General features: G+C 36.9%; 1 protein-coding gene across 2 annotated transcripts in view; it reads right to left on the bottom strand.

Annotated features, from left to right (window-relative positions):
* Nucleotides 1–14920, bottom strand: part of Brd7-9 (Bromodomain containing 7/9) — a 220850-nt gene that overhangs the window by 63248 nt on the left and 142682 nt on the right. For both annotated transcript variants that reach the window (XM_089098433.1, XM_089098434.1), the window contains exon 5: nucleotides 2832–2943. In XM_089098433.1, coding sequence (XP_088954559.1) covers nucleotides 2832–2943 — 112 coding nt within the window. The remainder of the gene's footprint in view (nucleotides 1–2831; nucleotides 2944–14920) is intronic.

The raw sequence follows: 14920 nt of genomic DNA, 5'->3' as shown, positions 1-14920 counted from the left end.
CTAAGTACAGCGTGCTGCTCTGGTGTTATAAGCCCAGCCTCCGACCATCTGCTGGTTGTATTGCATTTGAATTCTGAAGTGAAGATAAATAATAGAAAGAATAAAATACAAATGCGTGAACTGAAGCCAGTCAATCTGAAAAATTTTGAAGAACAAATTAGTGTTATTAATTGGGAAACAGTACTGAATGAAGGTCATCCGTTGGAAGCATTTGAAAAGTTTAACCAAATAGTGTCGAACATTTATGATAGCACGTGTCCGCTTAAAGAAATAAACCCCAGAAAGAATAAACCAAGAAAGCCATGGTGTGATGATGAGCTGCTTAATCTGTTTGATATGAGAAACCAGGGGTATGAGGAGCATCTGAATCATTCGCAGAATAATGAGCTCCATGTGATGTATAAAGAGCTCAGGAATAGGGCAAATGCCATAAGAAGACAAAAAAAGAAAACATATTTTGTAAATTTATTTGAAGAAAGTAAAGGTAACCCCAAAGCAACAAGGCAAGTTGTGAACGCATTTGGACAATATTTCTCTGAAGTTGGCTGCAAGATTCAAGAAGGAACAAGGAACTCCCATGTTTCCGAATCAAGCAGTTTTGTGGATGAGCGAGGAAGAGATTTCGAAATGAATTTCCAGCCTTGTACTGAAGAGGAGGTACGCAAAATTGTTAGTTGATGGAATGAGCCTTAGAACACTCAAGTCGGTGCTGGTTTATTTTCTTCCTGTCCTCGTATACCTTGTTAATATTTCTATGAAAAAGGGGGTGTTTCCAAGTGCGCTTAAAATAACTAAAGTTACACCGTTGCACAAAGCTGGAGTGAAAACTGACATATCTAATTGGAGACCAATATCAATTCTCCCGATTTATTCAAAAATTTATGAAAAGATTGTTCATCCACGGCTTTACGAGTATCTGATGAAAATTGGTGTTTTACACGATGGTCAATTTGAATTCCGGAAAGGACCTTCGACGACACAGGCAGTCCAGCTCTTCTGGAAAATATTAACTCAGCACTTGAGAAAAGTGAGCAGTGCATGGGTGTTTTTATTCAATTTAGAAAGGCTTTCGATACTGTTGATTTTAAGATTTTATTGGAAAGGCTGTGTTTTTCAGGTATAAAGGGTAGTGTTTTAAATTGGTTTGAACCGTATTTAAGTGAAAGGAAGCTACGCGTGACTTTTAGTAATAAATCTTCTCAGCCGTTTCCCACAAAGTCCGGTGTTCCATAAGGCTCAGTTCTTGGTCCTCTCTTGTACCCGATATTCGTAGACAAAATGAGATTCTACATTCCCGGAGCTGCAGTTACTTCATTTGCTGACGACACGGCTTTAGTGATTGCAGCAAAGTGGCTGCAAGAGTTCTTGTTCAAGGCTAATAAGGTGCTGGATGGCCCACATGAATTTGTTTGTGCTAGCCTACTTAGCGCCAATGCATCAAAAACTAATTTCAGGATGTTTACGAGGACTGGTCCTGCTCCCATTCTGCCTGGTGTCCTTCTATACAATGGCCTACCGCTCTCACAAGTCGAAGAAATCCGATCTCTGGGATTCATCCGGGGATCAAAACTTGAGTTGGAGAAAACACTGCGACATCATAGCATGCAAGCTGGCGAGAGGCCTTGGAGTTCTGAACTGTTTTCAAAATTTTTTACCTTTGAAAATTAAGCTTTTATTGTATTTTTCCTCAATAGCGCCTTATATAAATTATGGTTGTTTGATTTGGGCGAGTAATTTTAGTTGCAATTTTAGAAGAGTTCAAGTTCGGCAGAATAAGGCTATAAGGTTGATTGGAAGGTATGATCGTGGTATGGATAGCACTAAATAACTTTTTAGAAAGTTTAAAATTTTAAAGGTTGGTGAAATAAGAGATTATCAAATTGGAGTATTTGTATTTCAGTGTCTGAATGGTCTTGCACCAGATTTTTTTATGAATATTTTTAAGCCCAATTCATTTTATCCCGATTATTCGACTAGGAGTGCGGATAGTCTTGCATCTGAGTTACGGAACACAATAAGAACGAGTCATGTGACCAGACACATGGGCCTGCCAGTTTGGAATTCGTTCCCAGATTCCATTTGTCAAGCTGAAAGTGTGCCGCAACTTAAAACCCGTATTAAAAATCATTTCTTTTCAGGAATTTGGTAGTGTTAAAGGTTCGAGGGAAGGCTTTTTTTCCTTTTTTTTATAATTATTGTCAATTATTATTCTTGCTATCCCCTTTTTTCATTTGAATTGGTATGATGAATTGGCATGCGTGATATTCAACCAGTCGCTTTTTCAAGCATCTTTTTGCTTTAGTGCGACTTGTTGTCACATTAAGTTTTTTTTTTGTATTAATAAAAATGTCTGAGCCCGAACGTGAAAAAACATTCTATCCAAAATAGCCTAAATATCATATAACAAGAATTTTGGGATTGAAACAAACCCCAGAGATTAGGGGCAAGGGTTGTAAGTTATGACCAGGGGTATTTAAGGTTTTTACGGAAGGGATGGTTGTTTAACTTTAGAAGAGGCTCATTTGGTTGAAAATTAAAAGTTCTAGTTACTTTTTAAGCGTCAAAAGTATTGGACGGCATTTAGCCCCCCCCCCTCCTACTCCTTTCACCAAACTTCTATGCTTTCCAAAAGCCAGAATATAATTTGTACTTGACTAGAAAAAATTCAAATGAATGTATATTGACAGTTTAATACACATATGCTGATATTTATTCCTTAAAATCTTAATTACGCTGTCTTGATGATTTAAATTTAAAAGCATTTCAACTAGGCCTAGATAAGCATCTAAGAGTAAACTATAACTATTTCGCGGAACAGGAAAAAGGCATACCTTTCCTTGTGGATTTTGTTCTCTTAGCTTACGAGCAGCTTCTGCAGCAGCAGCTTGAGCTTGCTTCACTATTTCATTTGGAGTTAAATTATCAGGAACTGGCTCATAAGGACTGAAAAATGAATTAAAATGTAACAGCAAGTTCCAAGAGTTCAAACATCTAAGACATATTTTTCAAATAGTTCGTGGTAACGAACTGTAAGTAAGGAGCGACCTGGCTCAATAGTAACCGAAACCCTAAAAAATGGAATTTTGATACCAATAGATACATCAAAAGAATCGAATTTTTATTCTGATTTCAAATATGTAAGTTTAATCAAGTTTCGTCTTACCCATGAAAAGTTACGAGCCTGACAATATTTGCCTTATTTTCGAAAAAAGAGGGAAAACACACCCTAAAAGTGATAAAATCTTAATGAAAATTGCACCATTGGATTCAGCGTATCAGAAAACCCTAATTTGAGATTTCAAGGTCCTATCTGCAAAAATGTGGAATTTTGTATTTTTTTTTGCCAGAAGAAAGATCACGGATGCGTGTTTATTTTTTAATTTTTTTCCCCAGGGGTGATCGTATCGATCCAGTGGTTCTAGAATATCGCAAAAGGGCTCATACGAACGGAAATTAAAAGTTCTAGTGCTCTTTTTGAGTGACCAAAAAATTGGAGGGCAAACAGGCCTTCCCTCACGCTCTTTTTCCCCAAAGTCACCCGATCAATATTTTAAGATAGCCATTTTGTTCAACATAGTCGAAAACGTAATAACTATGTCTTTGAGGATGACATAATCCCCACAGTCCCCGGGGGAAGGGCTGCAAGTTATGAACTTTGACCATTGTTTATATATATAGTATTGGTTATTGGGAAGTATAAAGACGTTTTCAGGGTTTTTTTTTTCTGGTGGGGGAGGGGGGGGGGGTAAGGCCGAGGGGATTAAGTGGGACGATCTTTCCATGGAGGATGTTTCATGGGGGAAGGAACATTTCTATGAAGGGGGTGCCGGATTGTTTTTCTTTATTTAATCACCCTAAAAATCGATTGGCAAGTCATGTCTCTAATGACACCTCGGGGAAGACTTGGTTTTTCCATTATTGCAACTTATCACTACTCTTGAGTATAAACAGCGGGTAATGATAAATATTTGAAATATTCTACACATTCGATTCGTAAACAACGACGTAAGTAGCTTTAAATACAATTTTGACAAATTATACGATTTGGAAACAAATGAGATGCAAGCTGCCGTTTTTTCTTTTCAAGTCTCTAAAAGCACTCTGTTGGGGTCATCATTTTAAACAGTAAATCTAAAATAAGTAGCCATGGGTACTTATTATATATATATATATATATATATATATATATATATATATATATATATATATATATATATATATATATATATATATATATATATATATATATATATATATATATATATATATATATATATATATATATATATATATATATGTAACAAACATGACTGACCTGCCTAACCTAAAAATAAAAATCAAGTGTCGGGGGGATTTTTAGCAAAGAGAGCACAATTCCAGGTTAATAAAGGGCAATAAATATAAGTATTTTTGCATAAAATAAGCTCTAAGAACAACAAAACCTTGGTAAAGTGATCATAGACGGCGTAATAGTCTTATTGTAATCACTTAAAAAGGTCCTGAGTCTTGAACCATTATTTGTCTCACTCGGCATTTTCTATCAAAACTTTCTTCTTTGATTTGGTTAATATGCTGAGCATGACTAGGCATCAGTTTATCAGTTTGCTAGGTTCCACTGTGCGTCCTGCCTGCGCAATGCCTCCATACGCTGTACCTGCGTTTGACACACACAATGCCTCTTGCTCTTACGCACATTTCTGTTTGGTCTTATTGACCACAATCGTGGCAGCTCTTATATAAACATACGTTCTGACACCATTTTCAGTAGCCATGGGTTATTGTATTTCTTAGTATGGACATGGTCGTCTTTTAATAGGTTGCTAGCTACCGGTGCAACCTAGATGTCTCATCAGTTTATAAAAATACATTAAGATCCTCCAGAGACAATGATGATGCATAGGCATTCGGCTGGTTATTGTCGACTTTTCAGTTACCGGGTCTTCTTTACTGGTACATGTAGCAAGCCTGTCACCCAACGTCGTGACGACCGGAATCAAACCCCGGCCCCGTCTTGCTGAGCAGAGCCGCTATGCTATCACAGATCAATCAATACATGTACTAGCTGTAAATTAAGCTTTTTTCTGTATGTAAAATTTTTCTGACCCAAAGTTTCCACTCAATTGAATGATATGGTTTTACATTCTATCTGCATTTTTAGACCAATTTTAATAAGAATCTCGTCCTTTTTAGATAACTAATCAATCAATCCTTTCAATTGTAATCTGAAGAGCGGGTCGTTATGGCACATTATAGTAGGGGGAAGGTAAGGGTTTGTGTTTTTTTAGCATACAAGCAATGAAATCCAAGAATAATAATTACGACCACAATTCCGAAAACACACCAACCCAAGGTGCAGCATTTATCATCTGTCAATTCTTGCCAAAATGGATTCATTTGAACTACTGTTGCTAAAATATGGTATCGTAATCGCCCTTTTCACCGCTAGTTTTTTATTTTACTCTTCGCGTTTTTGTTTCTAGTCGTATTATGGTTTATCAAAGCTGTAGCTAGTCAAGTAATTTCAAGAACAATTGGATGTTTATAAGCATCCTCAAATTAGGTTTGAGAAGTAAATTTCTTTTTCTATGAGTGATGTATTTAATATTTACGCTTTTCGTAATCACGGTTTTGGCGTCAGACGCAACCTAATAAAGAACGAACTCTAGCCCATAGTAACTGAAAGTTTAAATACGCAGTTTGGAAAAAAAGTACTGTCAAGCGAGGAAGAATCCCCATGTAGGAACAATGACTAATACTTCGATTAATCTTAATGGTAATTTTATTTTCAAAATTAGAATTTCCTTGCAAAAACAGGTTTTTGAAAGCCAAAAACCCCACCCTATAAGGATTAGAACCCCCATCTTAAGCAACAATGAAATTCAGTTTTTTTTTTAAATGGGAAACAGTGAAGTGGCTTCTCTTCTTCCAATTCTTCATCTTCTTTCTCGTCACCGCTGGTGTGGCACTGAAAAATCATAGTTTCAGTGGCTCATTTGAAAGCTAACTCTGTGTCGACATAATTTTACATTCAGAAAAAGTCAAACAATATAAAAACCATTCTTATTACAGAAACTTTATGTTCATAAACAAGATGATTTGACACACACATCTTTTGAAAAGTTAGTTTTCTTGAGTATGATGTCATAGTTGAGTGAATCCCCGTGGTTTGTTCTTTACTAGGTTTTAGCTGACAAAAATACTAAGGTATATATGATTTATGAGTCTACTGCTCAATAGAGCCTCCCCCAGACCACTCAGCTTTCTCCGATAAGAGAATACCCTACAGATATGTGGGGAACATCCATAGGAGGCACGGACCAAGAGGAGTCTTGTCCCCTGGGGTCCATAATAGAAACTGGGGCACCCTTGCCCGAGGCCGTAAATACACTTGGAGGAGGAAGAAGATCCCTTAAATGTACACTCACCGGGGCTCACTTGCGTGTGCAGACGTCCCGTGAGTTATAAAACTTCTCACAATGATGGGTTAAATTGCATGGTTACGCAGAACACCATCGTGGGAGGATCCTCTACAGGAGGACAACTGCGGCAGGGCGTAAGATCAAGATCAATGAACAAAGGCCTCTGAAAGGGCTGCATCAACCCTTTCGGGGTACCTGCAAGACTGGGAACCTTGCGGTTAACTGTATTCTCACTTGAGAAGTGGCGCCCCTCGAGGAAATTATAGCCTAGTAAACGACAGAGCATCCGTACGGGATTCTGATTAATGGATAATTCTTCTGGGCTTGGTCTATTTTGGCGGGCGTTTTCGGGCTGAAAAACCTCTTCCTAGCTAATTTATCTACTATGGGTCGTCTCCCCGTAGTAGCATAATATTTGTAGGCATGAATATATAATGAGTCGAAGGTAATATGCTTGAGACTGTCTGTGCAGGATTTTGTTGATAAAAAGGCAGTGTGGTCTCCAAAATTATCTACGACTCTTGTTGATAGAAGAGCATCTCCAAGTGCTGAAAACAATGTTGTGACCAAGATGGGCCCAGGATTACACAAAGCCTCCATTCGTACTGGAGGTCCCAGGGACTTCTTGCTGTCCGGTTCTAAGTCGGATTAAGCGCTTCGACGCACACTTGAGAAGATGTGTTGGTTCTCGTCCTGCACTGGTATCCGGGACCATAGCTTTTCCTAAGGCCAAAATAATTTCAATGATTTAAAGAGCATGAAAATTGGAACTTGGGAAGTTGCGACATTAAAAAATAACTATCGTATCGACTGTTTGACTGACGAATTCGGATGATTCAAACTGGACTTATTAGGAGTTTCAGAAACTCATATTCCAGGGGTAGGATGCATAAAGGTTATATAGAATTTCTTTACTCAGGCAGGAAGGACGGGGTACATAGACAGGGAGAAGGGCTAATGATGAATAAAGAAGATGCTAAGTCTTGTTTAGGCTGGAAAGGTATTAATAATAGAATACTAATCGCTTATTTTATGACTAAAAAGTTCAAGGCTTCAGTTATAGTTGTATATGCCCCTGTAGAACCAACTGACAGAAATACTAGTGACTCTGATGAATTTTACTTAACACTTTCGGGACCGACGGGATTTACAGGTCCCGGCTGAATAAAAGCTGGATTTGGCATCTCGGATTGAAAATAATGAGATATTATAGATGCTGTCCAATACTCCTTTCAGAGACGATCAGATTAATACGTCATTCACCTGTACAAATTGGATACAAATTGTACGACATGATCTGTAAATTTGTCATACGCATCAAAGTTAGACAGGAAAATATCTTATTTTACAATTAAGTATTTTGTCTGTTGTGATATAGGTAAGTAAATGCGATTTTTTTTTTCCCCAATTAATAAAAGCTGCTTTATAGATTGCGTTACATGAAGTCGGGTCATTTTTCCTAGGGTTTGTGATAACAGAACTATTTTGCTCTGGGACCACAAGGTCCCGTCAGTCAGTAACAGTACTTATTAAGTGAAGTGTGTTTTTGATCTGTTTTTGTGCAATTAGTGACATAAGATCTTTTAACACTAGTTTATATATAGCAATAGACCCGAGCAATAGCAGATGGGGCAGAGGGGTACTCACCACGTATTTGGCTGTCCCCTTAGAGCTGTGGTGGCTCCCGGGTTGTTTAGGGGGGGGGGCGCACAATAGGTTGATGTATCAGACTTGCATTATCATTGGGAGCAAGTTTAATTAACGGAAACCAGCGTTTATTAATTAAAATACACTCATTTAGACCATTTTAGGGGGGTGCGCGCCCCCCTCTCCTGGGTCCGTCACTGCTTTAGATTTTTATTGTTACCTTTTTTGTAACTTCTTGGAAAAATTACCTTTCTTGGCATTTCATTTCTTATAAATATATTGAGCCTCTTTTTCCTCCTTAATTTTCATGAGTCTGGCATTTGACAGGAGAATCCTTAGCTTAGAAAATATTTTTTTTTGTTTTACAATTCATTCTTTTTGCATTTAATAACTTTTTCGTCTTCATTATTATTTCCCTACATTATTTTGTTGTTTACTGCTGCACTTTTTATATTTATTCATTATTTCTTTATTTTTAATGTTTAGATATATTTACATATTATTATTTATTAAGCTTATTTTTTTATATTAATATTTCCCTATATATTTCTCTATCTTATTAATGTCATTTATTAATATTTTCTCTTAAAATCAAATTATAATGTCATGCATTATCAGACCGTAATTTTTGTGCACATTTTTAAAAGGGTTTCTTATCTTGTACAAGATAGACTGGTGGAACCTGCATGCATCCCTTGTGTTTAGTTATAGAATTTCTTTTTTCACAGCATAAAGAAGAAAATAGCCGCAGAAAATCTTTCAACTTTACTAGACGAATTGCCTTCTGACTATGACTCGGACACAGAATTAGAGTCAGATTGTGACCTCTCCGATGATCAAGGCGTCTTGCCTGAGTCTGGCCTCAGCATTGAAGTGCTGGATGCAGTTTTAATACCAGAGATTGGTTCTGAAGAACCAAAAAGTAATACAGCAGCACCTAACTCCAAATTGCTCCAAAACAGCCGAGCTCAAACCATACCACTGGCCATTCCAGTTGGTACTAAGTTTGATAGGAGCTCTGCAAAGCTTACCATAAGAGCTGTTAGATCTTCAGCTGTCACATCTACCTCTTCTATTGCCATGAATACTGCAAACGAAAATTCTTCTTTCGATATGCTTTTACCCAAATGGAAGAAACGAATTTTGGCAGCCCCAACTATGAATACGTTTTCGGAAGAAAGTGGACCAAAATGTGACTTTTTTGATGATTGTAGCATACCAACAGACTTCTTCCTTCGGTTGTGGAACAGGAAGTTACTAGATCAGATTGTTGAGCAAACTAACCTGTACTCCCAGCAAATGATAGATAAATTAGCTTCTGCCAAGATCTTCAAGACCTTAACTGTGACTGAACTCTTGGGTTTCCTAGGCATCAACATAATCATGTCATACCATACAGTCCCAGACATGAAAATGTACTGGGAGAGCTCTGACGATGTACAGGTCCCAGCTATATGTAAGAGCATGACTAGAAACAGATTTTGCCAAATTCGACGATTTATCCATCTCAATGACAACCATGCAATACCCGAAGGGTGTAAGGACAAGCTATTCAAGATTCGACCGTTGATTGAAAAGCTGAACATACAGTTCTCAGGTGCTTGTAATGAGGCAGAGGCTCTCTCAGTTGATGAGAGTATGATATTATTTAAGGGTAGATCCAGTATGAAGCAATATAACCCTATGAGACCCATAAAGCGACGATATAAAATCTGGTGCATTGCATGTATGTCTGGCTACATTTACAGATTTGAAATCTATCAAGGAAAGAAAGAAGAAGCATCCGTACAGGTGCAATTGGGATTGGAAGGGAGAGTAGTTGTCGAATTAACTGCTCTCATCGCGTCCAAACACCACATGGTGTATTTTGACAATTATATCACTTCGATTTAATTATTGTACTACTTGAAAAAAAAGGTATTCGTGCGTGTGGGACAATAAGGAAAACAAGAAAGCACTTCCTAGAGCTTACAGAGGACAAGAAGATGGAGAGAGGTGATTCAGATTGGCGAGTCTCTCAGCGAGAAATTGTTGCATTGAAGTGGAGAGACAATAAAAGCGTCTTTTTAGTGTCCAATTGGCACTCAACTGAGATGACGAACATTACTAGGAAGAAAAAGGATGGAACCAAATTGACCTTATCTTGTCCAAAAATGGTCAGCGATTATAACAAATACATGGGAGGGGTCGATCAGGCTGACATGTTGCGTGGAATTTACGGATACAATCGAAAGTGCTATAAGTGGTGGCATAGGTTGCTCTTTGGTCTCTTGGATATGACCATCACAAACGCATATACTTTTTATCAAGTAATGAAGCCAGAAGGGGAAAAAATCCCACTGATAGACTTTAGAAGAAGATTAGCCAGAGGTCTAATACAGTTATCCTTGAAGCCACCTATTGACACGACAAGGGGACGCCCTCGTTACGGATCTCCTGTAGTGACTGATAAAAATCAGAATATGAAAAGAAGGAAGGGATCTTTCAGTGTACCGGATGATGTTCGTCTAGGGAATGTTGGAACACATTTACCAGTCTGGTCAGCTGAACGCTCCAGGTCTCGTTGTGAAATCTGCGCAAGTAAAAAGAAGGAATTTCGTCCAAACAGTTATTGTCGATCTTGTGGGGTTTTTCTATGCTGCAACAAGGAAAATAACTGCCTTCTTCAGTATTACACAAAGTGAAGTTAAAATGTTTGACGAAATAATAATTTTTGATGACAAGTTGTGGTAAAGCATCATTCTTTCAATAAAGTAATAATTTTCAGCAAATTTGTATTTGGTCTCTAATACACAAACGGGATCTGGAGATCCCATCTTGGTGTGGAACTAATAGTAAGAAATGGGTGTTTGGAAAAATATCTAAATAGTAATAAAAAAAATAGTGTCAACAAGTTCCGAACTGAAAAAAAATATTTGTCATCAAGAAATAAATGCGGTCCTGAAAGGGTTAATGTTACAGGAGCAAGAAGACACTATACCAGGTAGAAATATGGTGTTTTTACTAGGAGATTTTAACGCCCAGGTCGGTAGAAATAGGGATAGATGGTATCCTAGCCTAGGTAAACTTGGTGTAGGAAAAGAAAACAGCAATGGCTACAGACTGTAGCAATTTTGTAAGTATAACAATCTATTTATAAACAAGACAGTATTTGGTTATAAAATGGCTCATAAGTTAACATTGTATTCACGTAATGATAAGACAGCTAACCTTATTGTTTATGTTATTGTAAACGGAAGGCTGCCAGGATCAATTAAAGATATTAGGGCATATAGGAGTGCTGTTATTGAGATGAGATGGGTTTTATTTTCAATTAATAATTACATCATACTTAACTGGCACTTACCACATTTTTTAAAGAACATTATCAACCAAACGTAGAAAATGGTTGGAACGTGTGATGCTTTATTAAGCCACTATTGTGGCTTGAGCATCGTCACACAATCTTTCATCATAAACCAAACTCATTCACTCTTCCCACTCATTTCTTACCTTTCAATACTATTCAACCCTCTCGAAAAAAAATTATTGATGTTAAAAGTAAAGACATCTATCTGCTACTGTCTAGGATTAATTTAAAGCTGAAATTTCGGAAGAGGAACTACCTCCCGGGAAGCTATGAACCGGAGAGTTTAAAACTTGATAATGTGGAAGATGGATAGAATAATTCTAAGAAAACAATTTGTGAAGTTGCTGATGGTGTTTTAGGGAAGAAAGTTAAGACCGTAGCTAAAAATATTAGTGAAAAAGTTTTATGTTTAATAGAGAGGAGAAGGGGCTTGTACAAGAATTATCTGAGTGATAGATGATATGAAAACAAAAAGGAATGTAAAGAAAGTGGAGGTAGCATTAAAATATGAACTAAGGAAGTGTGAACTGGAGGCCATGGATAGAATTGCCGAGGATCTGGAAGATGCAGCTAGACGGCATATTAGTAAAATATTGCACTGGCGTGTTAATAAATTGAGAGGAAGTAATCAATCTAGTCTTGTCCCAGTTAAGATAGGAACGGGGCCACAATCAGTGATAAGGAAAAAGTTAAAGAGAGATGGGCAGAACATTTTGAGAATGTGCAAACCCGAGATACAGTTGCAGGAAAAGATATAGAGGAAAATGAATAAGCTTGTGATACCTTGGATGTGAAGGAAATTTGTTTTCTGAGGAAGAATTAGCGACAGAACTAAAAGTATTACAAAATAATAAGGTAGCAGGTGCTTACAGTGTGGTAAATGAGTTTCTTAAATATGGTGGCTCTGAGGTTAGAAATAAGTTACTGAAGATTATGAATATGATTTTTTGAAAAGGAGGAAGTACCTAACAACTTTAGGAAAACCGTAATTAAACCACTGTATAAGAAAGGTGATTAGATTGAGTGCGGTAATTATCGAGGTATTAGTCTGGTCTCTGTAGGTAGAAAATTAATTGGTAATATGATACTTTTTAGACGGAGAGATGCTGTAGACAAAGTTTTACGAGAAGAACAGTGCGATTTTAGAAAAGGTAGAGGATGCATCGACCAAATTTTTATTCTTAGGTTAATAATTGAGAAGTGCCTGAGTTATCAAACACCTTTGGTCCTCAGTTTTATAGTCTATGAGCAAGCGTTCGATTCTGTTAACAGAAGAGCTTTAGCGAAGGTCTTATCCTTGTACAGTATACCAGAAAAATACATTAAAGTGATTTGTGCTATGTACGAGAATAACACTATTGCGGTTAAGGTAGGAAATGAGGTTAGCAGCTGGTTTCCTATTAAATCAGGAGTTAAGCAGGGTTGTGTTCTATCCCTCTTTATGTGAATTATTTTGATGGACTTTGTCTTAAGGAGCCCAAGAAAGGCAATGGGAGACCACAGAATCAAATGGGGCTGAAAAATTCCCCCGGACTTAGATTTTGCTGATGATTTAAGCATTCTAGATGAAAGTGTGAGCAAAATGTATAAACTTTTGGAGGTTTTGCGAGTTCAGGGTGCTAGAGTAGGTTTAGAAGTTAATGTTGAGAAGACTAAGTCACTAAGACTAGGAATAAGTGAAGATGATAAGGTGAAATTGGATAATGAAAAGATTGATCAGGTGGACAGCTTCACTTAATTTGGTAGTATTATTAGTAAAGATGGTGGGAGCAGTGAAGATGTTAAAAGTAGAATAGCCAAGGCTCAGGGTGTATTTTCAGTTAAAATATTTTGGAAGGATAAGAAGATTTTGGAAGGCTAGGAATATGTGAAGATGAAAAGGTGACATTGGGCAATGAAAAGATTGATCAGGTGGGCAGCTTCACTTACCTTGGTAGTATTATTAGTAAAGATGGTGGGAGCAGTGAAGGTGTTAAAAGTAGAATAGCCAAGGCTCAGTGTGTTTTTTAACAGTTAAAAAAAGTTCACTCCACCGTCTAGGGCTAAACGGAAAGCAGGTCCTCCGCGGCTGGGTGGGAGGATGTCATAAATAAAGATTTGAAGGAAAGGGAAATATCCTGGGAGGGTGTAAAGAGGGAGGCTTTGAATAGATTGGGATGGAGGCTGAGCATGCGTAGCTGTGTTGGTCTCAGGCGGCTTGGTGCTGGTAAGTTGTTAATAGTAGTAGTAGTATAGTTTCTTTTTAGTTGTTTCACGCCTACTGTCAGTAGAGCATTAGTTTTTTTTGTCTATAGCCTACCATATAATTGTCTCACAAATTTGGTATTTCCTTTATATGAGGAGAGTAGTATGTTACCTTATACTTTGCTCGGAGGTATAGCAATTTCTACGTTATTCTATCGCGCCTCTACACCTTTTCAAAGAGATTCAGAGCTCCCTTACATGGCCTTATACTTTGCTCGGAGGTATAGCAATTTCTACATTATTCTATCGCGCCTCTACACCTTTTCAAAGAGATTCAGAACTTCCCCACATGGCCTTATACTTCTATAGAAGCTATACGAACTACTATCTTGTGCTAGTTGGGAATTGCATAATATGTTATGAAGGACAAGTTTTCTGACATAATTTACGTAGACTAGATTTCTACTTCATGATATATATATTGTATACATATCTTTTAGGGTAAATCCGTGTCAGAAAACCAGTGCGTCTTGTTTAGGTGCTAATATATTCAATTATTTTTTTTTGTATATATTCAAGTTTCAGAATAGAATTTTCTACAGTTTGAATAGTTCATTCATTCAACCAGTATCAATATTTTGCAATCATTTACATTGATAGAGATATGGAATATTCTAAGCGACTTCTGGTTAGTAAAATTTTCTTATATTATAATAAAAAGAAATCTATTTTTTGTCTCGCCATTAAGTTAAGGAAGAATTTCCTTTACCTTCCTTACTTACGCTTTTTTTCACCGTGTTGTTAGGTCTTTTAAAAAGCTTACTTCTTTTAAATGCTAATTAAACAGTCCCTACGTTTCAATTTTAATAAATATTCAAAAAAGGAGAAGCAGGTTGACTTTGATTTTGGTTCATTGTATATGAAAAATTAAAATAGAATTTGCATATTAGTTTCGGCACATATGAAAGGTCGCCCCCCTCGTCAATATCATGCTCTTTACACTAAAGTTCGAATTTTGTTCGAATCACAAACTCTTGAATCACAAAGGTTGGTTAATTAGAATAGGTACCTCTTTTGAAAGTGCTAAAAAAAACTTAAGCGTATAGGCTAGAAGGCGAACCCTTTATATACTTAATAATTTTTAATTTAGGCTATGTCCAGGAGTCTTTTCTTCCTTTTTCTGTGATTTTAAGTATTTCGTAATTTAGGTATATAACTTTTAATAGCTTTGCATATAAAAAAAATATATAATTGTCAACTTTTTGTGTTTGATACTATGGAATTGTAGGCCAAATGCCCTCCATTAATATTCTGAATAAGT

Source organism: Artemia sp. Qi Xiang Cuo, chromosome 12, assembly GCF_049724085.1.
Source record: "Artemia sp. Qi Xiang Cuo chromosome 12, ASM4972408v1, whole genome shotgun sequence".
NCBI lineage: Eukaryota > Metazoa > Arthropoda > Branchiopoda > Anostraca > Artemiidae > Artemia > Artemia sp. Qi Xiang Cuo.
The sequence above is the reverse complement of the archived record's forward strand: the minus strand, read 5'-3'. Positions and strand labels throughout refer to the sequence as shown.